This window comes from Brassica rapa, chromosome A05 (assembly GCF_000309985.2).
Source record: "Brassica rapa cultivar Chiifu-401-42 chromosome A05, CAAS_Brap_v3.01, whole genome shotgun sequence".
NCBI classification, from domain to species: Eukaryota; Viridiplantae; Streptophyta; class Magnoliopsida; order Brassicales; family Brassicaceae; genus Brassica; species Brassica rapa.
Window position 1 is genome coordinate 1,291,680 of NC_024799.2, and position 25,887 is coordinate 1,317,566.

The 25,887-nt window shown below is 38.6% G+C and overlaps 7 protein-coding genes and 2 long non-coding RNA genes across 14 annotated transcripts; 5 read left to right on the forward strand and 4 right to left on the reverse strand.

Moving 5' to 3' along the window:
- The first annotated feature begins 754 nt into the window (after window positions 1–754).
- On the forward strand, window positions 755–3,520 carry LOC103866562 (UDP-N-acetylglucosamine--dolichyl-phosphate N-acetylglucosaminephosphotransferase). The gene is made up of 11 exons (XM_009144501.3): window positions 755–1,161; window positions 1,228–1,315; window positions 1,827–1,918; window positions 1,998–2,116; window positions 2,194–2,309; window positions 2,389–2,516; window positions 2,603–2,689; window positions 2,862–2,922; window positions 3,016–3,056; window positions 3,121–3,241; window positions 3,334–3,520. The coding sequence occupies exons 1-11, from the start codon at window positions 806–808 to the stop codon at window positions 3,391–3,393; spliced, it is 1,269 nt and encodes a 422-aa protein (XP_009142749.1). The 5' UTR covers window positions 755–805; the 3' UTR covers window positions 3,394–3,520.
- LOC103866560 (U4/U6 small nuclear ribonucleoprotein PRP4-like protein) lies at window positions 3,496–6,030 on the reverse strand. 2 transcript variants are annotated; one of them, XM_018659373.2, is made up of 6 exons: window positions 5,975–6,030; window positions 5,774–5,875; window positions 4,780–5,428; window positions 4,242–4,692; window positions 3,954–4,151; window positions 3,496–3,857 (listed from the first exon to the last, which is right to left on the reverse strand). In XM_018659373.2, the coding sequence occupies exons 3-6, from the start codon at window positions 5,406–5,408 to the stop codon at window positions 3,672–3,674; spliced, it is 1,464 nt and encodes a 487-aa protein (XP_018514889.1). In that variant the 5' UTR covers window positions 5,409–5,428; window positions 5,774–5,875; window positions 5,975–6,030; the 3' UTR covers window positions 3,496–3,671. The 2 variants fall into 2 exon arrangements, with proteins under 2 accessions (XP_018514889.1, XP_009142746.1); XM_009144498.3 differs by having other exon boundaries at window positions 4,236–4,692; window positions 5,975–6,025.
- Window positions 6,031–7,404: 1,374 nt separating this feature from the next.
- LOC103866566 (cytokinin dehydrogenase 1) lies at window positions 7,405–10,222 on the forward strand. Its single transcript, XM_033292527.1, has 5 exons — window positions 7,405–8,504; window positions 8,646–8,773; window positions 8,857–9,117; window positions 9,189–9,451; window positions 9,528–10,222. The coding sequence occupies exons 1-5, from the start codon at window positions 7,877–7,879 to the stop codon at window positions 9,847–9,849; spliced, it is 1,602 nt and encodes a 533-aa protein (XP_033148418.1). The 5' UTR covers window positions 7,405–7,876; the 3' UTR covers window positions 9,850–10,222.
- A 37-nt stretch (window positions 10,223–10,259) lies between these two features.
- Window positions 10,260–14,749, forward strand: LOC103866565. Of its 3 annotated transcripts, none has more exons than XR_004458531.1 (12): window positions 10,260–10,712; window positions 10,783–11,920; window positions 12,010–12,249; window positions 12,374–12,503; window positions 12,648–12,800; window positions 12,885–13,105; window positions 13,196–13,265; window positions 13,392–13,598; window positions 13,684–13,717; window positions 14,017–14,097; window positions 14,177–14,311; window positions 14,390–14,487. XR_004458531.1 is itself a non-coding variant. In XM_009144504.3 (12 exons), exons 1-12 carry the CDS (start codon window positions 10,424–10,426, stop codon window positions 14,561–14,563), a joined length of 3,066 nt encoding a protein of 1,021 aa, XP_009142752.1. In that variant the 5' UTR covers window positions 10,264–10,423; the 3' UTR covers window positions 14,564–14,749. The 3 variants fall into 3 exon arrangements, 2 of the variants coding, with proteins under 2 accessions (XP_009142752.1, XP_009142751.1); XM_009144504.3 differs by having other exon boundaries at window positions 10,264–10,712; window positions 12,374–12,497; window positions 13,684–13,919; window positions 14,019–14,097; window positions 14,390–14,749; XM_009144503.3 differs by having other exon boundaries at window positions 10,265–10,712; window positions 13,684–13,919; window positions 14,019–14,097; window positions 14,390–14,749.
- On the reverse strand, window positions 14,718–16,462 carry LOC103866563 (S-formylglutathione hydrolase). The gene is made up of 7 exons (XM_009144502.3): window positions 16,199–16,462; window positions 15,934–16,051; window positions 15,794–15,841; window positions 15,514–15,710; window positions 15,332–15,430; window positions 15,196–15,261; window positions 14,718–15,113 (listed from the first exon to the last, which is right to left on the reverse strand). The coding sequence occupies exons 1-7, from the start codon at window positions 16,340–16,342 to the stop codon at window positions 14,934–14,936; spliced, it is 852 nt and encodes a 283-aa protein (XP_009142750.1). The 5' UTR covers window positions 16,343–16,462; the 3' UTR covers window positions 14,718–14,933.
- Window positions 16,463–17,098: 636 nt separating this feature from the next.
- LOC103866569 (glycerol-3-phosphate dehydrogenase [NAD(+)] GPDHC1, cytosolic) lies at window positions 17,099–20,885 on the forward strand. 3 transcript variants are annotated; one of them, XM_009144509.3, is made up of 6 exons: window positions 17,099–17,311; window positions 17,717–18,401; window positions 18,836–19,057; window positions 19,123–19,370; window positions 19,448–19,587; window positions 19,698–19,989. In XM_009144509.3, the coding sequence occupies exons 2-6, from the start codon at window positions 17,741–17,743 to the stop codon at window positions 19,819–19,821; spliced, it is 1,395 nt and encodes a 464-aa protein (XP_009142757.1). In that variant the 5' UTR covers window positions 17,099–17,311; window positions 17,717–17,740; the 3' UTR covers window positions 19,822–19,989. The 3 variants fall into 3 exon arrangements, with proteins under 3 accessions (XP_009142757.1, XP_009142756.1, XP_033148424.1); XM_009144508.3 differs by lacking the exon at window positions 17,099–17,311 and adding an exon at window positions 17,319–17,608; XM_033292533.1 differs by lacking the exon at window positions 17,099–17,311 and having other exon boundaries at window positions 17,497–18,401; window positions 19,698–19,851; window positions 19,904–20,885.
- Window positions 20,696–22,909, reverse strand: LOC103866568 (transcription initiation factor IIB-1). Its single transcript, XM_018659379.2, has 7 exons — window positions 22,443–22,909; window positions 21,879–21,903; window positions 21,663–21,792; window positions 21,437–21,567; window positions 21,270–21,358; window positions 21,115–21,191; window positions 20,696–21,033 (listed from the first exon to the last, which is right to left on the reverse strand). The coding sequence occupies exons 1-7, from the start codon at window positions 22,793–22,795 to the stop codon at window positions 20,900–20,902; spliced, it is 939 nt and encodes a 312-aa protein (XP_018514895.1). The 5' UTR covers window positions 22,796–22,909; the 3' UTR covers window positions 20,696–20,899.
- A 433-nt stretch (window positions 22,910–23,342) lies between these two features.
- LOC103866567 lies at window positions 23,343–24,546 on the forward strand. Its single transcript, XR_632550.3, has 3 exons — window positions 23,343–23,948; window positions 24,038–24,102; window positions 24,191–24,546. It is a non-coding gene; the product is annotated as an uncharacterized LOC103866567 (long non-coding RNA).
- Window positions 24,367–25,077, reverse strand: LOC117134299. The gene is made up of 2 exons (XR_004458543.1): window positions 24,888–25,077; window positions 24,367–24,691 (listed from the first exon to the last, which is right to left on the reverse strand). It is a non-coding gene; the product is annotated as an uncharacterized LOC117134299 (long non-coding RNA).
- Between the last annotated feature and the right edge of the window lie 810 nt (window positions 25,078–25,887).

Consider the following 25,887-nt stretch of genomic DNA (forward strand, 5'->3'; position numbering starts at 1 on the left):
TATGTTTTGAATACAAAATTTATCAATAATAATTTTTATTTTATTTTTTTTAGTTGAAATATGGTTAGATGTATAGATAATGATGTTTTTATTTTAGAAATATGTAAAATTAAATATTTATTTAATCAGTGTGCATAAACCTAAAATGACAACTAAAATGAAACGGAAGGAGTATATCAGTAATACTGTAAACTATTATTTTCTGAAATCATTTCCTAAAATTATATTATCTTCCTAATTTTGGTAGCCTTGTAAATATCAGTATCATTTGAAAGCAAAGTTCATTTTGGATTATAATTTTTCTGGTTTTGTTTCTATTGTTGTGTTTCAAATCAGGTTCTTATTAGTGTGTTGGGTTACTTAGCCACTGGGCCTTAGGCTCTGTAACTCTCTAATTTATATCAAATCCTTAATCCAAAGCAAAAAATTGTTTTTTTTTCTAAGCAATTTTTCTCTTAAATTCATTATTTTTTACCAATTCTGTTTTTCTATATTTTTAAACTCAAAGCCTAAAATTCACTGTCTTCATCACAATGTAATATCATAAAAAAAACTTGTATTGATGTTTCCCTTACGGTTAAACCATAATTAAACAGTTCTATTGATCTTTTTGACTACAAGATAATCAAATCACCTCTGAGTTTGGTATTTGTATGACTTTTAAATTCTAAAATAATCATACGTGGATGACACGGTGTCGTATTACACCCAAGTGGCAGATCCCTATTGGTTCCATGACGCCTAAAGGCAGAACTTGCTCTTCATCAGACGCGGGGGGAAACGAATTCAACCGAACAGATCCGCCATGGCAGCTCGTAAGCGACCTTCGCCAACCTCAATCTCCACTAAACCCGACACATCGGAGCCGAAGACAACCCGTTACACTCCCGACAACAACGTCTTCCATCTATCCCCTCCGAAACTGAGATCAATCTTCGTGATCTCAACTCTCCTCTGCTCGCTCCACCTCTACCTCCTCTGTTTCCACTACACCGTCGACGCCGAGCTGAAACGCTCCGTCCTCATCAACGCCGCGCTTAGCTTGGTGGGTTTCTTCGTCACGCTCAAGATGATCCCCGTCGCCGCCAGATACGTTCTGAGGCGTAACATGTTCGGTTTCGATATCAACAAGAGAGGCACGCCTCAGGGAGAGGTTAAAGTGTGAGTCTTTGATCGAAAGTTTCTTCCTTTCTATATGTACTCAATTGTTTTTTTTTTTTATTACAGGCCTGAGTCGTTGGGTATTGTTGTTGGTGTTGTGTTCTTGATCGTGGCGATTATATTTCAGTACTTCAATTTCACTGAAGATTCTAATGTAAGTGTGCTTGACCTTGTCCTGATTTGCTTTATCCAGTGTGCAAGAAATAGCTAGCTAGGCGGTAACTAAGCGCTTAGAGGACTAACAACTAGAGGGATTACTCGGGGTCTATTAGTTTATATAAGATATTTTAGTTTTTATGTTTAATTATAAAATTATTCGGATAAAAGAAATTTGACAAATTTGTGCTGATTTGCCTTATCCACTGTGCAAGTGCAAGGCACTTAGAGTACTAACGATTAGACGGATTATCTGGGTCTATTAGTTTATATAAGATATTTTAGTTTCTATGTTTAATTATAAAATTATTCGGATGAATCATCAAATTCAATATACATAACAAAAGAAATTTGACAAATTTGTGGATTTGTATAACATTGTTGTTTAATTTTACATTTAGACTAATTTAAATTGATTTGAATCGATTTAGAAAAGTTATAACCAAGTTAAGTTGTATAAATCATGGTCTTTATCTATGTTCTTGAATGTGGTTGGTGATTATGTGCAGTGGCTTGTGGAGTATAATGCAGCACTTGCATCTATCTGCTTCATGATTTTGCTTGGGTTTGTAGATGATGTTCTTGATGTGCCTTGGAGAGTGTAAGTTCATTTTTTTTTTCTTTCCTGTATTTTGTTTTGATGATATTCACATGACTCTTTGTTAATTCTAAAACAACAGGAAACTTGTGTTGCCATCTTTTGCTACACTTCCACTATTGATGGCTTATGCTGGACATACAACTATTGTTATACCGAAACCTTTAGTTGCTTATGTTGGCTTGGAAGTGCTTGATCTAGGTACTGATTCTTGTTGCATGTTACCATGTTAAGGTGTAATGATTATGATGGGGTCAATAGATGTTTCAATGTGGCAGGACGGATATATAAGTTATATATGGGGTTACTTGCCGTCTTTTGTACAAACTCTATTAACATTCACGCTGGTTTGAATGGCCTTGAGATTGGTCAAACTGTTGTTACTGCCGCTGCGGTGAGTCTTTTATCTCTGAATTTCTCTCTTTCTGTTTCCTTTTTGGGTTGAGATGTGATGCGTCCCTGTTTACTTGTAGATCCTGATACACAACGTTATGCAAATCGGATCATCTACTGATCCTGAGTATCACCAAGCTCATGCCTTTTCTATATACCTTACTCAACCGCTTATGGCGACATCCTTAGCATTGCTTGCTTTCAATTGGTAAAGAAACTATTTTAAACTTATTTTTTCTTTTTGTTGAAGTAATGCTTTTTCTCTGACCAGTTCATGGCATCTTATGTTGTTAGGTATCCTTCTTCAGTTTTTGTTGGAGACACTTACACAGTCTTCGCCGGAATGACTATGGCAGTTGTTGGCATTTTGGGTCACTTCAGGTATTACATGGAAGCTATAAACTCTATGGTCTTCTTATAAACACATCATAGTAAATATTTTTTCTTTTAGATTCTTATTATTGATGCTCAGATTCATCATTTGCACCATGTATCTAGTTAGTGTATGATCCTGCAACTAATTACCATGCCATCTTTACTCTTCTGAATGCAGTGAAACCCTCCTTATATTCTTTCTTCCTCAAGTTCTGAACTTTCTGTTGTCGCTTCCTCAGGTTCATATCTAAGTACACTCTTCTCCAGCATACTTTATAATCTTGTGAACTCATGTGTTTAACCATCTAACATACTATATATAACCTCTTCAGCTTGCTGGCATTGTGAAATGTCCACGCCATCGTCTCCCAAGGTAAACTATCTTTGTGGATTGATTAAAGAACAGGCACATCACTCAAGTCTTTTGGAACATACAGGTTTGATCCTGCAACCGGATTACTGACCGGAACAAAGGACGGGACACTTGTTAACGTTTACTTGAGGTTGTTTGGTCCTAAGTCAGAAAAATCTCTTTGCATCCATCTTCTTGTCTTCCAGGTAGCTCTCAAGATACATGTTCATGACCATTTTTATAGAATGAATATAATCGCTATTGGTTTTTGTGATACTCTGCTTTGTTTGTACTACAGGCTCTGGCGTGTGCCTTCTGTTTCTTACTTCGACACTTTCTAGCTGGTTGGTACAAATAAATTTGCAACCTGAAGAGTCTTTAGAAGATCCTGTCTCTCTCTCTGTTCTTGAGACAAATCACACATACAGAGCATAACTTATGTTCCTTGTACAATCTGATATAGCAATGTAACTTTCTTTTGTTAACATGGTGTCAAGCACTAAATCCTCAGACAATGTATCATAATCCTGAGTTTGGATAATCCTCAACAAGATTACAAATCAATACCCTTTTAAAGATTCTATGTAAAAAAGTTAATCTCTAAATCCTTCATGCGAAATATGATGAATAAAGAAGCTAGAGATCTATGTCCATTGTTTCTCCGCCTTCTTCTTCGTTGCTATTGTTTGTCCAGAGCTTGATGGTACGGTCATGTGACACAGTTGCGATACACGAGCTATCTGCAGTGATATCTAGAGAGGCGACTTTTGACTCGTGTCCTGCTAAGCTTTTAACAAGCGAGAAATCTCTGCCTGACCATATCTGGTATAAACAAAAAGAATCAAACTATAAGCAAATGTAACAAAAGATTGTTACTAAAAAAAGACTTTAGGCAAGGGACTAGAGAAGAGTATTTACATTGACTTTCATATCGTATGATGCAGTGGCCAGGAAGTAGCCTTCTTGTGGTTCATACTTCACTTGAGACACGAGGTTAGCATGAGCTGGTATAATGTACAATGACTTTCTCATTCTTAAATCCCATATACGGCATTGACTATCCTCACCACCAGATGCTAAGTGATACCCATTCGGAGAGAAGTTCACCGAGAGAACCTGTAAAGGCATAAATAACAGAGGAGATTAACAAAATGTTCAATAAATAATAAATGATCAAAAGGAACAAAACTTGGTTCTTACCGGTTTGATGTGTCCTTGGAAGGCCAGAATACTCCTACCAGTGCGGAGATCCCAAACCCGTGCAAGCGAATCAAGCCCAGAGGAAGCTGCTAATGCCCCCTCCTGCTGAAACGCAATTCCGTAGACGCTGCGACTGTGACCTTCTTGCAAAAGCAGCTCTGCTCCTGTGTTTACATCCCACAGCCTCCATGTTTTGTCAAAGCTCGTCGTCCCGAGGTACTTCCCCGATGGGTGGAAGGCAACGCGTGCAAGACGGTCCAAATGACCTTCAAACGTTTGTAGGAGCGTTCCATCGGTTTTCCACAGCTTTGCGGTTCGGTCAGCAGAAGCGGTTGCTAGGCAATCGTCCACAGGGGAGAAGACTACATCAGTTACACGCTCTTTGTGATCTTTCAAGACAGCGATCTTGTTTGTAACTTGAGGCATCTCCCATAAGTTAGTAACTCCACTTAGAGAACTAGCCAAAGAAAAACAAACAAAAATTTACTAAACAAATGTGAAACTATATAAAAGTATATGCTTGAGAGTGAGAATGAGATATTACCACGTGGCAAGTATTGTTCCATCTCTTGAGAAGGAGCAGCCAGTAAGAGGACGATCATCTCCAAAGCTACTGCAATCAAGGACCATGCCTTTAGCCTGCTTCAAAGCCCACTCCGTCTCTGCATCCACATCCTCATCAGGATCATCCCTCCTCCTCTTCGCACGCTGAACCCTCAAAGCAGCTCTCTTGATAGAATATTTAGCAATGTCTATTCTAGCCTCTCTAAGCTCCTTTGGCCCCTCAGTGAAAAAAAGGTACTGAACTTCTTCTTCTTCTTCATCTTCCACTTCCTCTTCGTAAGCTCTAAGCAGTCTATCCAACTCCCCGCCGATATCGAGCCTAGCCATAAGCTGAGCCAGCCTAGCTCTCCTCTCCATCTCCCGTTCTCCAAATAGAGTAATGGCATCCCCAAGCCGTCTAAGCCGGCCTCTAACGGATTTGTCGTTCGTCGGCACTGCCATAGCAGCAGCGCGGCGCTTTCTCAGCAACTCCTGCATTGCCCTTTCTTGTCTTTCCCTGACTTGCCTGCTCTCTTCAGATATCACGTAACGCTCATCATCTGCTTTGGCTCCACCGTTTTGTGGTGGCCTGAAAGCACGTGGGCGTGCAAGTGGAGGGTGTCGAACCATTGGTGGAATGGCAGAGACGCCTGCAGTTATAGTAAAGGTGAAGAATTTATCAGCGTTAGGGATTGAGATCACCAAAGCTCCTTAGATTAATAATCAAGATATAAAACGTACCCTCCTCACAAGTCAAGGGATCGTTTGTTTATATAGCTAACTAATAAAAACCCTATTCCTTGTAAGAAAAGGAATTATAACTAAATTACGATAAACATGAAAAAAATGAAAAAAGGAAACCCAAAGCCAACAAGGAAGTGCAATGTACAATACGACCACTAAATATTCTCTTGGGAATTTAAACGAACAGTTAACAGGCATAGGCATCAAGCTTCACTGTCACCAACTTATATCTATAAAGGATAGATTTTTACCTCAAAATTTTCGAATTACGTTACTATCTTCGAGACCTAAACACGAAAGAGGCTTTCGCAGCTGATCTGAGATTTGTGTTTCCTGAGGAAGAAAACGATAACCTAATCAACAAACGAACGATTAGAACTCTGACTTACTGAGAAACAAAGCGAAGCGAAAAGAGAGAGACTTTTGGAATCGGAAGAAGCTTTCTGTCTTACCTTCTTCTCGCCGGAGAGAGTAGCAAAACGGAAGAGAAGCGAAGAAGCCGAACTTTACAAACCCGATGGATCCGGGTTAAACACGAATTTTGATTCAATTGGGCCTTAATGGGCTTTATATTTTATCAGTGGATGGGCTTCGTTTATTGGCAAAATATTTTTTTACCTAGTTTTTTGGTTTTTGATTTTCTAAAATATAATCTACCCAATTATGATTTTGGTAAAGTAGATTTCCTATTTATTAAGGAAACGAGTTTTTAATTCTTCTTACTCTTTCCTACATAAAAGCCAAAATCCCTTTTTCTTATATTTAAAAAATATTATTAAATTTATATAAATAAAGTAGTATATAAAAACCTACACTTATCAATCTATAACACCACACAAAAAAAAACAAAATACAACATTACTTTTCTAAGCAATTGGAAGCTTTATTAAGGTAAATTAATTTATTAATGTTTTAATAAATACTTTTTACCTTAAATTTTATAGCAAATTAGTTAAAGTTTTTAATTATAAGTATAATAATTTGTAGTAATTTATATAAAATATTATAATAACGTTTGTTCTTTTCCTATTGTTTAAAAATTGTAATTAAGTTTTAGTTTATTAAAAATAATTAACTAATATTATGTATGTACTATAGCATATGTACTTATATTTGCCACAATTTTTGCTAGTGATGATATTGATTCTTTTTGTGTGTTTGAGAATGGGCAGAGTAAATTGGTGCAGTGCTCAAGCGACAAGGATTCTTCTTGCTCAAGCTCGCTCTTAGATAAACTAAAATAGACTGAGTTTCATCAAGTCTTTCCAACATTTTTTGCACCAATTTAACAATAGAAACTGATATACAAACCAATTTTTTCAATTCAAAAATCGTTAATAAGAGACAAAATTAAACTGAGTAACTTGAGTTCCGAACTGAAACATAGTTTGGTTCAGTCAGTGACACTTTTCCAAAACCCTAAACCCGTAAAAACCGAATGCCCCAGTGAAGCGCCTAAATACGAAGGCCTTTGACAAAGACCGGAGAGAAAGGGATGGTTCATGTCCTTGATTCACCGCCGTTTGAATCGTTTTGGCTCTTGACATATACGATTACAAGACACAACACAAAGTCAACATTATATATGCACATTATCTTTCTTGTAAGTACCACAGTTGTATTGATTTTTTTCAGTTTATGTCTCTTTGAACTGTCCTTATGTAGATAATTCTGCGCAAATAGCACATATCACCTACTCGTGAAGGAAAATCATGACAAGGACTTACTTGGTATGTCATGTACCACCAATAGAACAGAATAAGAATCTTTTCTTTTTTTTGATAAACTTTATTAGAATCTTTTATATGCCCACTTTATAATATGTCATTCTGGAACCTGTGGCAACAAAAGATACACGTGAATAGTATCGGTCACGCTGTGATTGTAACATTTATATGGCAACAAATTATTATTTTCTCCAAAGAATCTGGAAAATTAATTCTTGGCCACATCATGTGTTTCAGACAGCTTTCCATCCATCCTGCAAAGGATAATAGCCAATGATGATGGGTGGTCCTAAGAGGGTGTGACGTAGTTCCAAGCTTAATAGTCAAACTCAAATGCTGCAAGAAACTGACAAGATAAACTGATGCAACAATGGTCAAGACTCTCTTTCCTCAAACTGAGCTCAAGTACCATGAGACACAAGTAAGGGCCCTACTGTACTATACATGCTCTAACAGTAAGTAGATCTTAAGTAACAACAAGAGACAAAACAAAGTAATGGCAAGTAACCAGAACACAAGTTATATGACTGTACCGCCCAAAACCTTTCCTATAAGTTCCCTTCTCTGCTAAGTTTACCTCTACTTCCTTCCTCTCAGTCTTTTCAATATCTCTCAAGAAAGTAAAAAATGAGATTGACCTCATCCTTACGGTTCCATAGACAAAACAACAAGACTTTCCTCAGAATCTTCATGATCTTGGTTCTTAGCTGTATACCAGGCAGAACCAATCTTTGTTCCAATCATTCAGATACTCGTTCCTCATTAGATTCACTCGATTTAGAGGGCTACATAACCTTTGATGATGTCCACAATGCGTCCAAGGACTTTGGAAACAGATACCAGTTCCCACCTTTGGCAATTCTCCATCCCAAGTCAGTTTCTGATATCTCAACAGTGGTGAGACATATCTTACACCTGGGATCCACCTCAAATCTTACAGTAGCAGCCAGAGGCCATGGTCACTCGCTTCAAGGACAAGCGCTAGCTCATCAAGGTGTTGTCATCAACATGGAGTCACTTCCAAGTCCTGATATCAAGATATACAAAGGGACACAACCGTATGTTGATGTCTCAGGTGGTGAACTATGGATCAACATTCTAAAGGAGACTCTAAAACACGGTCTTTCGCCAAAGTCATGGACAGACTACCTTCATCTGACTGTTGGAGGTACTCTGTCTAACGCTGGTATCGGTGGTCAAGCGTTCAAGCATGGACCACAAATCAACAATGTCTACCAGCTAGAGATTGTCACAGGTAACTTCATTCATACTATATATATGCACCTGCAAAGTATATGCATCTCTGAACACTTAAAATATGTTTTGACATTAAAATAAATAAGAGTGTGTAGTCACCAAAGAAAGATTAGATAATATATTTCACATATTGAATCAGGCAAAGGAGAAGCTGTGACCTGTTCTAAGAAGCTGAATCCTGAGCTTTTCCACAGTGTTCTTGGAGGGCTTGGACAGTTTGGCATAATCACACGGGCACGGATCTCTCTTGGACCAGCACCACATATGGTAAAGTTCTAGTCAGAAACATATACACAATATGATTATAAGCACTAGTTTCCTGACACAATGAAATGATTTTTTTTTAATAGGTTAAATGGATCAGGGTACTCTATTCAGACTTCTCTACATTTTCAAGGGACCAAGAACACCTGATTTCGAAAAAGAAAGGTTTTGACTTCGTGGAAGGATCTGTGACAATCAATAGAACAGAGCTTCTCAATAACTGGAGGTCATCATTCACTCCCAATGACTCCACAGAGGCAAGCCAGTTCAAGTCTGATGGTAAAACTCTGTACTGTCTAGAAGTGGTGAAATATTTCAATAAGGAAGAAGCTAACTCCATGAACCAGGTGAGATGTGAAAGCAATTACTATACTCTCTTAGATCAAATTCTAACATGGCAAGAGTGGTTGCAATGCAGGAAACTGAGAAGTTACTTTCAGAGTTGAGCTATATACCATCTACTTTGTTCTCATCTGTTGTGCCATACATAGAGTTTCTGGACCGTGTGCATCTTGGGGAGATAAAACTGAGAGCTAAGGGTTTATGGGAGGTTCCACATCCCTGGCTGAATCTGCTGGTTCCCAAGAGCAGCATATTTGAATTTGCTACTGAAGTTTTCAACAACATTCTCACAAGCAATAATAATGGACCTATCCTTATTTATCCAGTTAATCAATCCAAGTAAGTGAGCAAAATGGCCAAAGAGTGATTCTGAAGAAAAAAAAAACTACTAACACTTTTTGTGTGTGTGTATCAGATGGAACAAACGTACATCTTTGATCACTCCTAGTGAAGATATATTCTACCTCGTTGCCTTTCTCCCCTCTGCATTGCAAAATGATTTAGAGCACCTTTTGAGACAAAACCAAAGAGTGCTTAACTTCTGTGAAGAAGCAAAGATGAACGTGAAGCAGTATTTGCCTCACTACGAGACTCAAAGAGAGTGGAGATCACACTTTGGGAACAAATGGGAAACATTTGCAAAGATTAAACATGAATATGACCCTCTAGCGATTCTAGCACCTGGTCACAGAATCTTCCAAAAGGCAACACAACTGTATCCTATTCAACTTCAATAAGCCAAGAGGGAAAAACATACATACATTCAAAGGTATCATCAAAAAATAAGCAGCAGAGAGTGAAATTGATTTTTTTTTTAATTCTTCAACAAATGAAATAAACTGGGACACTGTATAGGATCCATAAAAGCTTACAAAAATGTCTTTACAAAAGGTTAATAACAATTCAGGCAGCAAGCATCTGTTTCTAGTTTCCCAACAAGTAAAAGATTATGTTTTATTGTTTTTGCTACATTACAACATGTTGTCTTGTCTATGATGTCCTGAAATGTCTGGATTCCATGTCTTTAGTCTAACCAAACAAAAAAACACTCACGTGTGAAGTAACACATACAATACACACGTGTGTATAATAATATTATTTTATACTGTCTTTATTTATTTTTATTTTTTTACAGGGCGGTCCGGTCCTCAGGCGAAGCAAAGACGCTCCTGGTTAATGGCGAGGAAGCAAGTTTCGTAATAAGCAACCCCTCCCACACAAAACCCTAAAGCACAACTACTTCAACCTCAAGGAGATTCGTTTTCCAGATTGATTCCTTTCGAAAGCATCAAACTTTTTTTTATTTGGGGGATGTCTCCGGCGGCGGCAGTAGAGATTGGGTCTCCTCCTGTTGAAAAGGTCTCTCCTTTCTTCAACCCTTCTTCCGACTCTGCATTTTTCCCGGAGAGTGATCAACGAACCATGGACCCTTCCTCTTCCTTCCACTTCGGATTTGAAGCTGGTTCAGGGCAGAAGACGAAGAGCCGGCAAAAGCCGAGGCTTGTCAAAGTGAGGAAGAACGGTAGAAAGGTGAAAGGTGCCTCTTTTTCCGGCGAGACTCCTCCTGGTTTCAATCCATTTGCGCCGCCGCCAAGTAAAGGTGAGTTTCTGCAGTGTTTGATTGCCTTAAAGATCCAATTTTGATAGTTTCTCTTTTGTGGGTTTTGTAGGTAGTCTCCATATGAATGGCGAGTCACCTGGGGATGATAAAGATAAGTCTTTTGTTTTTGGGGCTTATGGGAACAGTTCTGGTGCAAAAGCTACTACAACTCCAGGTAATGCTGCAGTAACTCCAGTGTCTGATGAGGAGGAATTTAGCACACCTGTAGGTGACTTTGTCTTTGGTTCGGAGTCCACACCGTGTAGTGAAAGCAGACGTTCAGATGCGGATAGTGGTAAAACTGGAAGAGAAGCTTGTCCTGATACTTGTAGAGAGCCTGACATTGCGCAAAATGGTGATGGTGAAGCTAGAGATGATGATTCTGAAGTGAACCTGTTTGCTGAGATGAACAAGCTTAACATCAGTGAGGAAGCAAGGGAATATAGTAACGCGCCTCCTGCATTTATCTTTGGCAGCTCTGGAAAAGGCGATGCTGAATGTAAAGGTGCGGCATGTTCTTTTAGTTCCAATGGTTTTGGCCAAAGTGAAAATGCAGCTGATGATCAAATACCAGCTTTTCATCCGGGTGCTAGCAACGTAAACAACTTCACAAGCACTACCTTTGGTACAGAAACATCCTGTGATGGTTTCAAAGTACCATTGTGTGATCCTTCTTCGCTTAAGAGCAGTCTGTTTCCGGAAATGGGCAGGACTCCAGTACATGTGAGAAGTAAACGCTCATCCAAGGACCAGAGATCAAACAAAGTCAAGGGAAAAAAGAAACAGCATGAGCCGAATCTATGCAAGGATCAGGCTTCTAAGGGTAATGAGTCTCAAGAAAAGCTCAGTTCCCCTGGATACTCCTCACCCATGGATTTTTCTCCTTATGAAGGCGAGAAATCAAGCAATCAGTTTCCTACAGAAACTCCTCTTCATCCTTCACATTGCTCTACCAATGCCAGGGATCCACCTGTCTTCTCGGCAGAGGATCCTGGAAGTATTCGGATGCCGCAGTTTTCTTTCTCAGCGTCCACCTCTCAGGGAGAAACATCAACTAAAAAGCTTCATGCTGTGAAGAAATATAGGAGGAAAGTTAATAACCTTTTTCCTAAGAAAAATCTTAACACTACCATGCGAAACAATCAAGATAAGCAGGAGCCAGCTTCTACATCTGTGATGCCTGGTGAATGTGAGGTTTGGCGACTAAGGTATTATATTCTAACTCTAGAGCTTCAACATTGTTGCCTTTTGAATACTTATGTTTCCGAGATTTGAGAGAAGCAATGTTTTGTTTCAGGGGAAATCAAGCCTACAAAAATGGTGATATGCGTAAAGCCGAGGAATGCTACACGCATGGTATTAATTCATCTTCCCCAAGTGATGGATCAGAGTGCTCTGTGAAGCCTCTTGCGCTTTGCTATGGTAACCGCGCAGCAGCAAGGATTTCTCTTGGGAGATTGAGGGAGGCTATAAGTGACTGTGACATGGCTGCTTCGCTTGATCCAACCTACATTAAAGCATATATGAGAGCTGCAAAGTAAGTTTGTGGCATACTTTTTCAGATTAGTTGTTTTGTTTTTATTCGTATGAATCATATCCTTTGAATAAATGAACTTAGTATCCTTTGATGTACTCAAATTTTTCTTTTGTGCTTGCTTTAGTTGCTATCTTGTGCTGGGGGAACTTGGATCAGCAGTGCAATACTTTAATAAATGCATGGAATCTTCTTCAAGTGTCTGCTTGGATCGACGAACTACTATAGAATCAGCTGAAGGTTTACAACAGGCCCAAGTATGCATTCTCTCTTCAGTTAGATCACTTATCTACCATGCTCCAATCAATATAATTTTGTACTATATCAGTTCATTTATGATAAAATTCTTAGGATGTTGGTTTCTTATTGAATACTTTTTATTTATTTTAACTTACCGGCAGAGGGTAGCTGACTATACGAACAGGGCATCCATATTTTTGGAGAAGAGAACACCTGATGGCGCATCTGACGCATTGGTTCCAATAACTAATGCCTTGTCAATTAGTTCATGCTCAGAGAAGCTTCTTCAGATGAAGGCGGAGGCCATGTTAATGGTACGTAGTCTTTACTTTTCACCTCTCAAAAAATAAAAATAAATTGCTGTCACTGAGCATGAGCTTCCATGTCACTTTTTACAGATCCGGCGTTATAAAGAGGTGATCGAGCTTTGTGAGAATACCCTTCAGACAGCTGAGAGGAATTTTGTCTCAGCAGGGCCTAATGGCATAGGGTCTAAGCATCACTCACTAATGGTTTGGAGATGGAACATGGTTTCCAAGTCGCACTTCTACTTGGGAAACCTTGAGATGTCTCTTGATACATTGGAAAAGCTGCAGCAAGTGGGATCTAGCCGCAATGAGTAATAATCACTTTGTCTATGTTGTGCTATAATGAACGTGTTTTAACTGTGTTTGTGATTCTTGCTGAAAATCTTTGTTTTGCTCGCTAGGAATCAGGAAGAGTGTCGTGACTCACCAGCTTCTTTAGTCGCCACCATATCTGAACTTTTACGTTACAAGGTATGCTTGCTCTATAATGGCACTAAGTGATTCTACATTGTCTTTAACACAAAAGTTCTGATACAGTCCTTGACCATGCTTCTCTGCTGAACTAAATTGATCTTTTTTTGTTTCCTGTAATTATAGAACGCTGGTAATGAAGCTGTACGGGCAGGGAAGTATACAGAAGCAGTAGAGCAGTATACTGCTGCATTATCAAGAAACGTTGACTCACGCCCTTTTGCAGCGATTTGCTTTTGCAATCGTGCGGCTGCTAATCAAGCCTTAGTCCAGATTGCAGATGCAATTGCTGATTGTAGTCTTGCCATGGCTCTTGATGAAAACTACACAAAGGTATGTGGACACATGAACCTTTCTCTGAGATAGAACAGAATCCTTATAAAGCTCATTCCTGTTTGTTTTTTTTTTCTGTTTCTAGGCAGTTTCTAGGAGAGCCACACTACATGAGATGATTAGAGATTATGATCAAGCAGCTAGTGATCTCAAGAGGCTTATCAGCATTCTCGTAAAGCAAAATGGTGAGAAGACGAAAACGTCAGAGACATCTGCTGATCGTTCAATCATCAGGAAAGAGTTAAAGCAGGCTCGTCAACGGTTGTCTGTGATGGAAGAAAAATCTAAAGAGGGCATTGCTCTTGATTTCTTCCTCATCATGTATGTTCACTTTTAGCATTTACTCATGTAGTTCCAGTATAATTGTATGCTAATGACATTCATGCAATCTCTTTTTCTCGTTTTGCTAATTTGCTGCAGGGGAGTGAAGGCCTCTGACACTGCTGCTGATATCAAAAAGGCATACAGGAAAGCAGCTCTTAGGCATCACCCAGACAAGGTAATATCTGCTGCTTGATGATCAATGTTGTAAAGCAGTATTTGCACGTTCTGATTTATCCTCTTTGATGTATACTCAGGCTGCACAGATTCTTGTCAGAAGCGAAAGCGAAGGACCGTGGTTGAAGGAGATATTAGAAGAGGTTCACAAGGGTGCAGATAGGCTCTTCAAAATGATTGGAGAGGCATATTCAGTTCTTTCTGACCCAACCAAGGTTTGCTTTCTCTCAGCAAGGCAACAACTTACTAGGAATATAAATATCCTAAGACTTTCACGTTTTGTGTTTCAACAGAGGTCGGACTATGAACTTGAGGAAGAAATTAGGAAAGCAAAGGCATCTAGAGAAAGCTACAGAAGCAGAAAGGCTGCAGAAGCAAGCACCACCTCTCCATATCAGACAAGTCCAGTCAGGCGATATTGGAGGCACAGCGAGAGGACATACAGAAGCTCGTCTCCTTGGTGGTAGAATTCTAAACTCTTTGGGTGTCACAAGCTATATAGTGATCCACTGGGTTACAGAGAATTGTTTGTTCCCAATTTTGAAAAGGGAAAGTGATGTAACTGAACAAATGTTTGTTTGCTTTTTACGGATTGTACCTCATGTAAAACATTCAAAACTATTAAAGAAATGAAAAAACTTGATTTGGTGTAACACATCCAAAAGATTAATGTGTCTGAACTCTGAAACCGCTCGGAATACAATAAATTGGAGATTTAATTTATTTTATTATTGTAGACAAACACACCACACAGAGCAGTTATTGAACACAAAACGTTACAAGTTCACTTGCTACTAATATTTGGACAAAGGCAAAGCTGGATGATGCCTAGCTGAGCTACAACTCAAGGGCTTGAACATGGTGACTGATGTGATCTTCGATGAAAGTGGCAATAAAGTAGTAGGAGTGGTCGTATCCTGGCTGCAGACGCACTAAGAGCGGCGCATTCACTTTCTTGCACGCCTCTTCAAACTTGTTGGGCAGTAACTGATCAGGGTAGAACTGGTCGTTTTCTCCCTGCATTTGGATAGACCCACTCACCTCAGTTTTAATAAGCTGAAAGAAGAAGAAGACCATGATGTAAGAGGATTTTTATTACCTGATCAATTAGAATTGTGGCAGAGAGATTGTTGAACTTTGAGATAAGACAAGTCGCATCGTATTCCTGAGTTTCATCAAGAAAATCAGTATAGTGTGGTGTGGGTATATGCATAGAGATTTTTTTTTTTTATTACCTCCCAAGCAGCCTTGTTGTCACCTAGATAGTTGGTGAATGCTTTCTGTCCCCATGGGCAATTTATGGGATTGGCGATTGGTGCAAACGCAGAGACAGACTGAAAGTGCCAACACATATAAAGTGATTTAAGTTGAAATATATCATCTTCACATTCCAAGCATTGTAAATTGGAATTAATACCTTATACTTGTCGAGGTTCTTGAGGTAAATAGTGAGAGCACCATGTCCACCCATGGAATGTCCAGAGATAGAAGCTCTTGCTGTGTCAAGCTGAGGAAAGTTCTCACTCAGGAGTTTAGGCAACTCTTTGACAACATAGTCATACATACGCCAGTTCTTCCACTTCTCCTGAGTAGCATTGAGGTAGAATCCAGCTCCTACTCCAAACCAAACAGGAAAGAAAGAACAAATGAATCACCCTTCATTACAACAAGTAACTAAATACTACTATATTACATACCTACACCGAAGTCGTAACTGTCTGCTTCACCTTCGATGTTCAGTCCTCCTACAATATCAAAAACCGTCACAGAATGTTAAAAAGATACAAAAGCTCAAAGACTGTTTTACAAACAAATGTAAAAAGACTGTGTAGCTCACTTGGAGAAGTATCTGGAACAACAAGAGCAATGCCGTGAGCAGAAGCAGCACGTTGAGCTCCGGACTTGATGATGAAGTTCTCGTCTGTACAGGTGAGCCCAGAAAGCCAGTAAAGCACCTTCCAACCAAACAAAACACGCAAAGGTAAACTCTTTAAGCTTAGAGACATGTAAGAAAAAACAAAGGACAAACGAGAATAGTGAAAAAAATGATAAAAATCAAAACTTTATATAACTAAAAAGAAGATGGAACGAAGATTGCATACAGGGGATCTATGGGAAGAGGAGGAAGGAGGGAAGTAGATGGAGAAAGTCATGGAACAGCCAAGTGTCTCACTGTTGTGTTTGTATCTTTTGTTGTATCCATCGAACATCTTCGTGCTTCCGATCTCGCTTAGACCACTCTCCATTTTCTCACTCACCTGACTCTTTCTCTCGCACACGGCAAAATGAATATAGACCAAAAAGACAGATGTAGCCAAGTAGATGAAGATGGAAGAAGACACGTTTGGTCTGTCGCTTTCAACTGTGGAACATATCCCACTAAAATGTTTCCATTTTAATCCATTAACGTATATGTAACTTTAGGCCCATTAAGAGAAAGTCTTCGAAGGCCCAACTTAATAATAAAGTCCAGATGTTTAGTCAAGAGCCTCCGCATTGTCCAGAGTTTTTGGTTTCATAAAAGAGAGAAGGATTGTAACATGTACACACAAACACATGCATACACATGCGTTGTATGTCAGTGTAGCTGACCTTAATTTGTATTTAGAGAAAGATGTGCTGCCCAGCTTTTAATTTTTTTTTGTCTTTCTTTATAACGAAAAAAATAAATATGTTGTTGGAAATACATTTGATTATGAATGTGTTCATGTGTGTTATTTAGCTAGGTGATCAAAAATCATTTGTGCATATGTGACACATATCACAAAGATAATGCATGGTTTTTTTCTTCTTCATTGCGGCGGACCCATTTATTAACTTGAATCTGGTTGTGATTCGGTGTATGTTTTAATAATTGTTGGTATAATAAAGTATAACTAAAAAGTTCACCAAAGAAGAGAAGGAAGAACCGAAGAAGAGTAGTGCTCATTAATGACTTGTGTCCGAAGTTAGGCACCTTCCCTTAAATAATACTCAGTCTCTCCCTGTCCTCAACTGTACCCATCAATGCATATGTTCATTCTTCTCCCTTTGACAAAACCTTGCTTTGCTGTATTAATTTTACTAAACTTATTTTCATGCAAGTTTTATGATTTTTGTGAGTAGATAAATATAAATACCAAAAAGAACTTCTCATGCGTTTTCTATTTCTTGAATTGGCAATTCTCACATGACATGAGTTGATTTGGATTTGTTTATGGTTGCCTACACGAGAGGTTTGTTCTTTGACTTGAGTTGTTTGTTTACGAACTTCCTTATTCTTCTTCTTTCTTGTTGGGTAGATGAACAACTCAAAGACGGAGCTAACAAAGTTTTGTCTTCTACTACTAAAACAATACTTCTTTATTTCTTGATTTTTCTTCTCTGTAGCTTGTAAGATTACTATTTATAGGTTTTTCGGTATCTATTACATTCTTGTCTGTTTTTTTTTATTTCCTCTTTTGTTATATGGTGAAAAAATCTGAGTTAGCAAACCAATAAAATCTTATTCTTTTGGAACACGAAGCTGATTGGTAATGCTCAAATGATTTCTCTCTGGTCTTGATGATACTAACCAATATATAAAATCTCTAGTGGGTTATTTATAGTCATTGTTTATCGCCTTTGGTTTTGTGTTTAAGTTTCTTGCTGTGGAAATAAAGAAAATGGTTGGAAGCATTGAAGCCAAGGCCTTGCTATCAAACGGGTCTGTTCAGCTTCAACATAATGGTCTTAACTTGGAGGAGAAACTTGATGAGTTCCGTCGTCTTCTTGGAAAATCAGACAAAGATCCGTTAAAGATTGTGAGCATCGGAGCTGGTGCTTGGGGAAGTGTCTTTGCAGCGCTTCTCCAAGAAAGCTACGGAGGATTCAGAGACAAGTTCCAGATCAGGATATGGAGACGACCTGGTAAAGCTGTTAGTAGAGCAACAGCTGAACATCTCTTCGAAGTGATCAACTCTCGTGAAGATATCTTGAGGAGGTTGATAAGACGCTGCGCTTATCTCAAATACGTAGAGGCAAGGCTTGGTGACAGGACGCTCTACGCGGATGAGATATTGAAAGACGGGTTTTGTCTTAACATGGTCGACACGCCTCTTTGTCCTCTCAAGGTTGTGACTAATCTTCAAGAAGCTGTGTGGGATGCTGATATTGTTGTTAATGGGTTGCCTTCAACGGAGACACGACAAGTGTTTGAAGAGATTAGTATGTATTGGAAAGAAAGAATCACTGTTCCTGTTATTATCTCTTTGTCAAAGGGTATTGAAACTGCTCTTGAACCAGTTCCACATATCATTACTCCAACAAAGATGATCCATCAAGCAAGTAAGCTTCTTCTTCTTGATCATTACCCTTTGTTGTATTGAGTCTATTGACATTAGAAGTACTCTTAAATAACACTACATCATGTTTTTTGTGACAAAACTATAGCACACAAGAGAGAAAAATTCTTAAAATAGCATTAATTAAAATTTAAAAATTTTTGGGTTTGGTTTATTGATTAGTATTTACTTCCTCTGTTTCATATGGAAAAAAAAAATTCCTAAATAGCATTAATTAAAATAAAATATATATTTTTATATTTGAGTTTGGGTTTATTGATTAGTATTTATGCTTTAGTATTAAGGAGTATGTGTGGGATTAGGATTTAAGAATTAGAGTAATTTGGTGTATTTTTGTTAAATTTTGGATAAATTTTTTAAAATTGCTATTTTGGAGATTTGTCTGATTGACATGTCTTTGGTGTTTGTGAATTTTAGCTGGTGTGCCAATTGAAAATGTACTGTATCTTGGTGGACCAAACATTGCTGCTGAGATATACAACAAGGAATATGCTAATGCAAGAATCTGTGGAGCTGAGAAATGGAGGAAACCACTAGCAAAGTTCTTAAGACAACCTCATTTCATTGTTTGGGACAATAGTGATCTTGTTACACATGAAGTAATGGGAGGTCTCAAGAACGTGTACGCCATTGGAGCTGGTAAGTTTCTGCCTGTAACACAAGGATACAACCTTCAGGCTTGATCCTTCTTGTTGTTTTTTCAGGAATGGTGGCAGCGCTTACTAACGAGAGTGCTACAAGCAAATCGGTGTACTTTGCTCACTGTACATCTGAGATGATATTCATAACTCATTTACTAGCAGAAGAGCCTGAGAAACTTGCAGGGCCTTTGCTAGCTGATACTTATGTGACCTTGTTGAAAGGGCGTAACGCTTGGTACGGTCAGATGCTGGCTAAAGGGGAAATAAATAGAGATATGGGTGATAGTATAAGCGGCAAGGGAATGATTCAGGTACTCTCTCTCTCTCAGTCCTAAGTGAGAACATAACTTCTGGTGTCTTATCAATGCTTATGTGAATGTTTGAATAGGGTGTTTCTGCAGTGGGAGCGTTTTATCAATTGCTTAGTCAGTCAAGCCTGAGCATAATGCATCCTGAGGAGAAGAAACCTGTGGCTCCGGTTGAGTCATGTCCTATTTTGAAGACACTCTACAAGATACTCATCACAAGGTATAATCAGAATAGTTTGCATGAGTCTCTCTAGGTACTTGCTTATTAGATTCTCTAATGAACTTTGTTTTGAATTATGTTTGTTCAATGCTGTGTTCTGGTTTTTGTAGAGAACAATCAACACAAGCGATTCTGCAAGCGTTAAGGGATGAAACACTGAATGATCCTAGAGACCGGATTGAGATTGCACAGAGTCATGCATTCTACAGGCCTTCCCTTCTAGATCAACCCTGATTCTTATGTCATGGCTCCAATATAATCCAAGCTTGTATGGATATGATTACTAAGAGAGAAACACCATAAATTACTTGTGCTGACTGCAGATTCTGCTGCGTGAAAACATCATGTCTTAAAATGGATTGTTATTCGTTGTATAATCCTTGTACTGTATCCTTCTCTTTATGATCAATGAGGCTTTTTATTTGCTCAAAAAATTTACTACAACATTCTACTCTATACTATTCTTATATTAACTCCGTCTGATTAATACAAGCTAATGGTTGTACCACTGAATCCAAGAAACAAAGAGAAGGCCTGTTCTGTAAGGTCTAATGTTAGCTATACCAGTTAGATTGGTTATGACTCCATTCTATGCTTTGTACAGTCACAGCTGCAGGCTTTGATCTTTTGCTTTTCTCATCATATGGACAACCAAAGCTGACCTTCACCAGAACCTCTTCCCCCAAGCCAAAAGTACATACCACCCACTCAAGTTTCTCTGCCTCTGTTGATCCATGCCACTTCTTCAAGACCAAGCTATTAGTCCTCCACCTACAGTAACAGCAGCTTGTGCATATATAATCTACTGTCACTTGGAGATCTCCATGATGCAGAAACATAGACCCATATTGCCTAATCATACTAAATGCCTCAGCATTAGCATCCATCATTCCCAAACCCTTCAGACAAAACAGAATGATCCACTAGAGAACGAGCTATACGAACAGCATCAATCTCAAACCCTCTGTCTCCTGCTTCTTGATAAGTGCATTATAGCAGGAAGTCATTTAACGCTGAGAAGCAAAACATATGGATACACCAAGGGCTCTTTTCCATTTTTTGAAGTATGAAGGCTCAAATTTATTGTGAAGCGTGAGGAATAAGAGAGAAGAATAGAAAGACCTCTTTTCTTACTATGAAATTTTAATATTTCTTTAACAAAAGGACTTCAAAAAAAAAAGAATTGTAAAAAAAAAAAACCAAAAGCCTCTCTACTCGAGAGAACAACTGCTTTGTATCCTCGTCGGTAGACATATATATAATAAGATATAAAGAGTTTCTATTGCAAAGAAGAAGAATAAAAGAAATCATTTCAAGGACTTGAGAGGTTCTTAAGATCCTCTTCCTTAGCATACCAACTTGGCGCTATCTTTTGAAGATGCGGATACAAGTCCTTGTATGAGTTCCTTATTGTCCCTTCTGCTACTCCTGTCGCTATCGCTATATCTGCACCAACCAACAAAATATTATTCAGTCTGAGATTATGATATAGTTTAAATATATGTGACCAAACCAAATAAAGCAAACCTTTGAGAGGCTTCTTGTCATCAGAAAGCTGGGTTATGATGTAGATAACTACTGCTGCTATTGATATAGGACTCCTCCTGCAAGATATCAGATTAAACATCTGTAAAGGTTCTGCTCTGTCTATCTATAGGTTACCGAAACTGTGAGGTAAGTACCTTATATCAAATTCCTCAGACTTCTTCACAGCTTCCTCAGCAGCTCTAACCGCTTGATGAGACATTCCAAGGTTAGAGCAGAACCTTTTCTGTAATATCCAGCAACAAGACCGCAATGTCAAGTACCAAATCAAGTTTAAGGTACTTGTAAGAAAGTGCAAACTCACCATGAAATCACCAGCGTGTATAGCGCCCATTTCAACAGAGTGGCCAGTCTCCAGCCCCAATGTCTTAACTATGAAGTCTTTTGCTCTTCCCATTTCCTTCTTTGTCGCTCCATTGGCAACAGAGCAGATTTCTATCCACAAGTTTCAGAGATTTGATTGACTTTATGATATCAAAGCTTTTAATATCAGAGACTCTCTCAAAATGAGAAAAACTATCAAACTGTACCCTTAATAGTTCGCGGCTTGTCCTCTTGTCTACACGAAATGTACAAGCAAGCTGCCAAAAGCGCATCCTGGTTTCTTCCCCTGGTTGACTTTTGATCCTCCAGCCTCTTGAATATCTCATTAGCCCGATCCTACACATCATCAACAGCAACAAAATTAGCTTTCTAGTTAACACATTCACCAAACCAGATTAACAGAGACAGATGAAAAAGGCTACCTTGATAGTTCCAACAAGCCCCAACCTGCGGCAAAAACAAAAAACAACAACCAACAAGTAAGTACCTCTCACACGTAATCACAATGAAGCAGGCAACATAAACAAACACTCCACACCCACACCCACACCCACACCAACAACAACAACAACGTGCATCACCAAGGACAAACTTTTCAATGTACATCAAAAAGGAACATCCTTTTTGTTTTAATTGACAATGTGATCCCACACGTAACCACAAATGAACACACAGCAAGACATGAATCTGGCTACATAAACAAACACTCCACACTCCACAACAACAACAACATTCATCACCCAACAAGGCAAGAACAAAACTCCCAATGCCCATTAAAAAAAGGAACCTCCTTTTTCTTCTTTTAATTCACAATGTCATCTCTCAAACCAAAAAAAAAAAAAACTCTCCACACCAACAACATGAATCACCCAAAAAAAAAAAAAAAACTCCGCATTAAAAAAAGGAACCTCCTTTTTGTTATGTAACCTCTCAAAATCAATGATCCGATCCGATCCAAACCAATTCAAAACCCTGAGCTACCTTACCTATCAGACATGGTAGCAATCGTTTTAAACGCCTGCATCAACCCACGCTCAGGGTTCCCGTTCCGATTCTGCCACCTCCCCAGCGAATTCGACAAAAAATCCCCCGAGGAGCCGTTCGTCTTCGCGATGACGGTGGTCAGCGCGCTATCCGCGAGGAGAGGGTTCGTCGGCCCGCCGACACGGTTCGGATCGGCGTTGGAGGACTCGTTCGCGAAGGTGCGCCACTCCGAGGTCTCGTCGATGGAGTGCGACTCCAGAACCAGCCCGCACTCCGAGCAGAGGGTGTCTCCGGCGGAGTGGTCCACCACCAGCTCCGTCTCCTTCTTGCAGTCCGTACAATACGCGTCGGACATCGAAACCTAATTTGATCTTAACCGGGGGGAGATTTTGCCGGTTTAGCTTAACCGGCAAGAGACAAATTAGGGGAGAGAGAGAGAGACGATGGAGATGGAGAGAGCTCATCTCGTAGGTTTGTTTTGCTTTTTATAGACGAATTAGATGCAGGGGAATATTTTTGAGGTGCATTGTAAGGAGACGATCTTGATCGTCGATTTTAGTGGGACCCGTTGATAATTGATCGAACGGTTATTTAGTTTTGTAGCGATTGACGTTTTTTTTAAATTTCCTTTTTGTAGTTTGCTTGTTGTCCGTTTTAGGAGGACGGAGAAAAAAAGGAAATAAGTGACTTGTTAGGGAAGTCATACATACCATACCGGTCGCATGTGTTGGGTTTAGTTAGAAGATTTTTTTTAACAAGTGTTTGGATACTTGCCTAGAAATAAACTTATATTGTGTTTTGTTACTTTGTTAGTAGTAATCTAATAAAATATTTGCTTTTAAAAATTTAATCTATATAAATTTATGGTTCTCAGATTGTGAAAATATTTTCTTAAGATTTGTCTTTAAATACTTATGGCCGTTAAAACCTGGTGATGAAACGATCAGGGCCCTGTTCGTTTCGTAAACTGGATGAGAATTCCAGAAGCGGCATCCGCACGCAGTAATTGGATGCAGCAATCAGATGTTGTTCGTTCGTGTTTCTGGAAATTTTGGATCATGTGTCTGGAAATTGTATTTGGTTGTAGTTATGTTCGTTTTACATTTCTGTATTTTGTATCTGGATGAGTTTTATGTCAAATGACCAAAAACTCCTTGTCTTCTCTTTTGGTCTAAACATGTATAAAACTATATTTAAAATTCAATTTTCATGTTTTAACTTGTAAAAAATTATGTTTAACTGCAAATAAAATAGACATAAATAAAAATAAATATCAAATTCAATTTTTTATGGTTTATAACATTATAAAATAACAATAATAAACATTAAACTCAAAATTCAAAGTCTTAAAATAACAAAATAAAAACTCAAAGTCTTGACTCAAAACATTCAAAAACTGAAACACTCAAACCTGAAACATAAACTCTTGACATAAAAACTCAAGTCTGAACAATAGTAAACATAAAGTCTTGGAAATTTTGTTCATTGGCGTAATTTGGCTTTAATCGGTAAGCTTAATTGCTTTAAAAACCTTTTGTTTTCTAGCAACTTTAGTGATGGGAGAACAATGATTTATATTTATTAGTTTCTTTCTCAGGTCTGATTCCATGCGTTTTGCAAGTTGTGACTTTATTCTTCATTCCAGAGTCCCCTAGATTGCTGGTATGTTTAAATCTTGTGAAAAAATTAATGTTTATAGGAAAAAAATTGTTGTAAATAATTATAATAATTTGGTTTAAATTGTATGTAGGGAAAATGGGGACTTGAAAAAGAATGTATGATCTTATTTAATGAAGGACCAAAGTCTCGGGTTATGGATTTGTTCCAGAGGAGATATGCTTCGTCTCTTGTTGTAAGTTACTCTATAACCTTTTGTGGTGAATATGTGATTTTCGCTATGGGAATACACAACTATAAGCTACTAAAAATCTTCAATGTATCTAATAACATGCAACGAATTCAACAAGACAAGAGGCAGCATTACTTCAGAACAAAGAAAGTAAGTACTTTTCAAACAGTAAACAACACAAAGACACAGCAAGAGAAAAGAGAACAGAGCTCAACACAATAAAACTTGTTGGTTAAATAAAGGCTGTTATAAACAAAGAGAACAGAGCAGTGAGAACCTCAAAGCAAAGGGAGCCGAGACCTCAAAGGAAGAGATGGGTTTCCGAGACTTGTTGTTTCGGAGATGAAGCTTGAAACTATGAAGCTTGAAACTTGTTGTTTCCCAGAACTCACCGGCACAAGACTGCAACATAAAAGAGAACAGAGCAGTGAGAATTCATTAGAAATGATTTTGCCATTAGAAATGAATACATTTCTCAACAAACCAACACACAAGAGACATTAGAGATCTCCCATAGCATTAAAAATCTCACATAACATTTCAAGCTTTAGAACAGACTCTCTAGTATCCTGCAAACATCAAAGAAGATGAAGCTTACGAGAAGGGAGCTGAGATGCTTTAGAACAGAGACTGCTTGAGAGAGACCATCAAAGCTCCATTCTTTCTGCTAAGAAAAACAAAACAAATGAGATTTCCAAAAGGTTACCAATAGAGAGAGAGAGGGCGAGACTGCGTGAGAGAGAGAGAGAGAGAGAAAGAGAGAGGGAGAGACTGCGTGAAAGAGAGAGGGAGAGACTGCGTGAAAGAGAGAGAGAGAGAGAGAGAGAGAGAGAGAGAGAGAGAGAGAGAGAGAGAGAGAGAGAGAGAGAGAGAGAGAGAGAGAGAGAGAGAGAGAGAGAGAGAGAGAGGGAGAGACTGCGTGAAAGAGAGAGAGAGAGAGAGAGAGAGAGAGAGAGAGAGAGAGAGAGAGAGAGAGAGAGACTGCGTGAGAGAGAGAGAGAGAGGGAGAGACTGCGTGAGAGAGAGAGAGAGGAGAGACTGCGTGAGAGAGAGAGAGAGGGAGAGACTTACCAATAGAGCAAGATCTAGGTTAGAAATTAATGGCAAGACTTTTGTAATTTTTAAAATAAAATAAGGGTATTACCGACTTTTAGCACTTTTGGATGAGCTTGCTGTAGTTAGAAACGTTCAAACATCTCATCCAGAAATCCCGAAAAATCCGGATGAGTTTTCAAAATTAATCTGGATGCCGCGTCCAACTTAACCTCCTATTTCACGCCAAACGAACATCGGTCCGCGTCTGCGTCTGGATGCCGCGTCCAGTTTACGAAACGAACAGGGCCCAGGTCTAAATTTATAAGCGTTTAAATAATTACAGTTTAAAAAGCAAATGTTATACATGATGATTTAGAAAATCAGATAATCAATACATCTTAATGATTTAAATTTGAAAGCTAAGGTGAATATTACGTTCCGATGTTTTTAAACCGGTCGTGCTAGTAGTGTAAGTGAACTTGGCTCAATACACACGTTCAAAATACAGAAACCAAATAAATACTTGGTGGGGAAAAGTTATTCCTCAAATAGCCAAGCATTAA

What these genes read in the sequence shown, in the direction of transcription:
- LOC103866562 (XM_009144501.3), top strand. Translation starts at nt 806, where the DNA reads ATGGCAGCTCGTAAGCGACCTTCGCCAACCTCAATCTCCACTAAACCC. An exon ending in CTGTTGTTACTGCCGCTGCG is followed by an intron (nt 2,310 to 2,388) that starts GTGAGTCTTTTA and finishes GTTTACTTGTAG; the next exon opens with ATCCTGATACACAACGTTAT. An exon ending in GGCATTTTGGGTCACTTCAG is followed by an intron (nt 2,690 to 2,861) that starts GTATTACATGGA and finishes TTCTGAATGCAG; the next exon opens with TGAAACCCTCCTTATATTCT.
- LOC103866560 (XM_009144498.3), bottom strand. Translation starts at nt 5,408, where the DNA reads ATGGTTCGACACCCTCCACTTGCACGCCCACGTGCTTTCAGGCCACCA. An exon ending in GGAACAATACTTGCCACGTG is followed by an intron (nt 4,693 to 4,779) that starts GTAATATCTCAT and finishes TTCTTTGGCTAG; the next exon opens with TTCTCTAAGTGGAGTTACTA. An exon ending in TCCAAGGACACATCAAACCG is followed by an intron (nt 4,152 to 4,235) that starts GTAAGAACCAAG and finishes ATGCCTTTACAG; the next exon opens with GTTCTCTCGGTGAACTTCTC.
- LOC103866566 (XM_033292527.1), top strand. Translation starts at nt 7,877, where the DNA reads ATGAGATTGACCTCATCCTTACGGTTCCATAGACAAAACAACAAGACT. An exon ending in CCAGCTAGAGATTGTCACAG is followed by an intron (nt 8,505 to 8,645) that starts GTAACTTCATTC and finishes ATATTGAATCAG; the next exon opens with GCAAAGGAGAAGCTGTGACC. An exon ending in AAGCTAACTCCATGAACCAG is followed by an intron (nt 9,118 to 9,188) that starts GTGAGATGTGAA and finishes GTTGCAATGCAG; the next exon opens with GAAACTGAGAAGTTACTTTC.
- LOC103866565 (XM_009144503.3), top strand. Translation starts at nt 10,424, where the DNA reads ATGTCTCCGGCGGCGGCAGTAGAGATTGGGTCTCCTCCTGTTGAAAAG. An exon ending in GTGGGATCTAGCCGCAATGA is followed by an intron (nt 13,106 to 13,195) that starts GTAATAATCACT and finishes TTTGCTCGCTAG; the next exon opens with GAATCAGGAAGAGTGTCGTG. An exon ending in TTGATGAAAACTACACAAAG is followed by an intron (nt 13,599 to 13,683) that starts GTATGTGGACAC and finishes TTCTGTTTCTAG; the next exon opens with GCAGTTTCTAGGAGAGCCAC.
- LOC103866563 (XM_009144502.3), bottom strand. Translation starts at nt 16,342, where the DNA reads ATGGAGAGTGGTCTAAGCGAGATCGGAAGCACGAAGATGTTCGATGGA. An exon ending in TGTTCCAGATACTTCTCCAA is followed by an intron (nt 15,842 to 15,933) that starts GTGAGCTACACA and finishes TTGATATTGTAG; the next exon opens with GAGGACTGAACATCGAAGGT. An exon ending in CCACAATTCTAATTGATCAG is followed by an intron (nt 15,114 to 15,195) that starts GTAATAAAAATC and finishes ATCCAAATGCAG; the next exon opens with GGAGAAAACGACCAGTTCTA.
- LOC103866569 (XM_009144509.3), top strand. Translation starts at nt 17,741, where the DNA reads ATGGTTGGAAGCATTGAAGCCAAGGCCTTGCTATCAAACGGGTCTGTT. An exon ending in CGTGTACGCCATTGGAGCTG is followed by an intron (nt 19,058 to 19,122) that starts GTAAGTTTCTGC and finishes TTGTTTTTTCAG; the next exon opens with GAATGGTGGCAGCGCTTACT. An exon ending in GCGGCAAGGGAATGATTCAG is followed by an intron (nt 19,371 to 19,447) that starts GTACTCTCTCTC and finishes ATGTTTGAATAG; the next exon opens with GGTGTTTCTGCAGTGGGAGC.
- LOC103866568 (XM_018659379.2), bottom strand. Translation starts at nt 22,795, where the DNA reads ATGTCCGACGCGTATTGTACGGACTGCAAGAAGGAGACGGAGCTGGTG. An exon ending in ATTGCTACCATGTCTGATAG is followed by an intron (nt 21,904 to 22,442) that starts GTAAGGTAGCTC and finishes TTTTTGCCGCAG; the next exon opens with GTTGGGGCTTGTTGGAACTA. An exon ending in TACACGCTGGTGATTTCATG is followed by an intron (nt 21,359 to 21,436) that starts GTGAGTTTGCAC and finishes TGGATATTACAG; the next exon opens with AAAAGGTTCTGCTCTAACCT.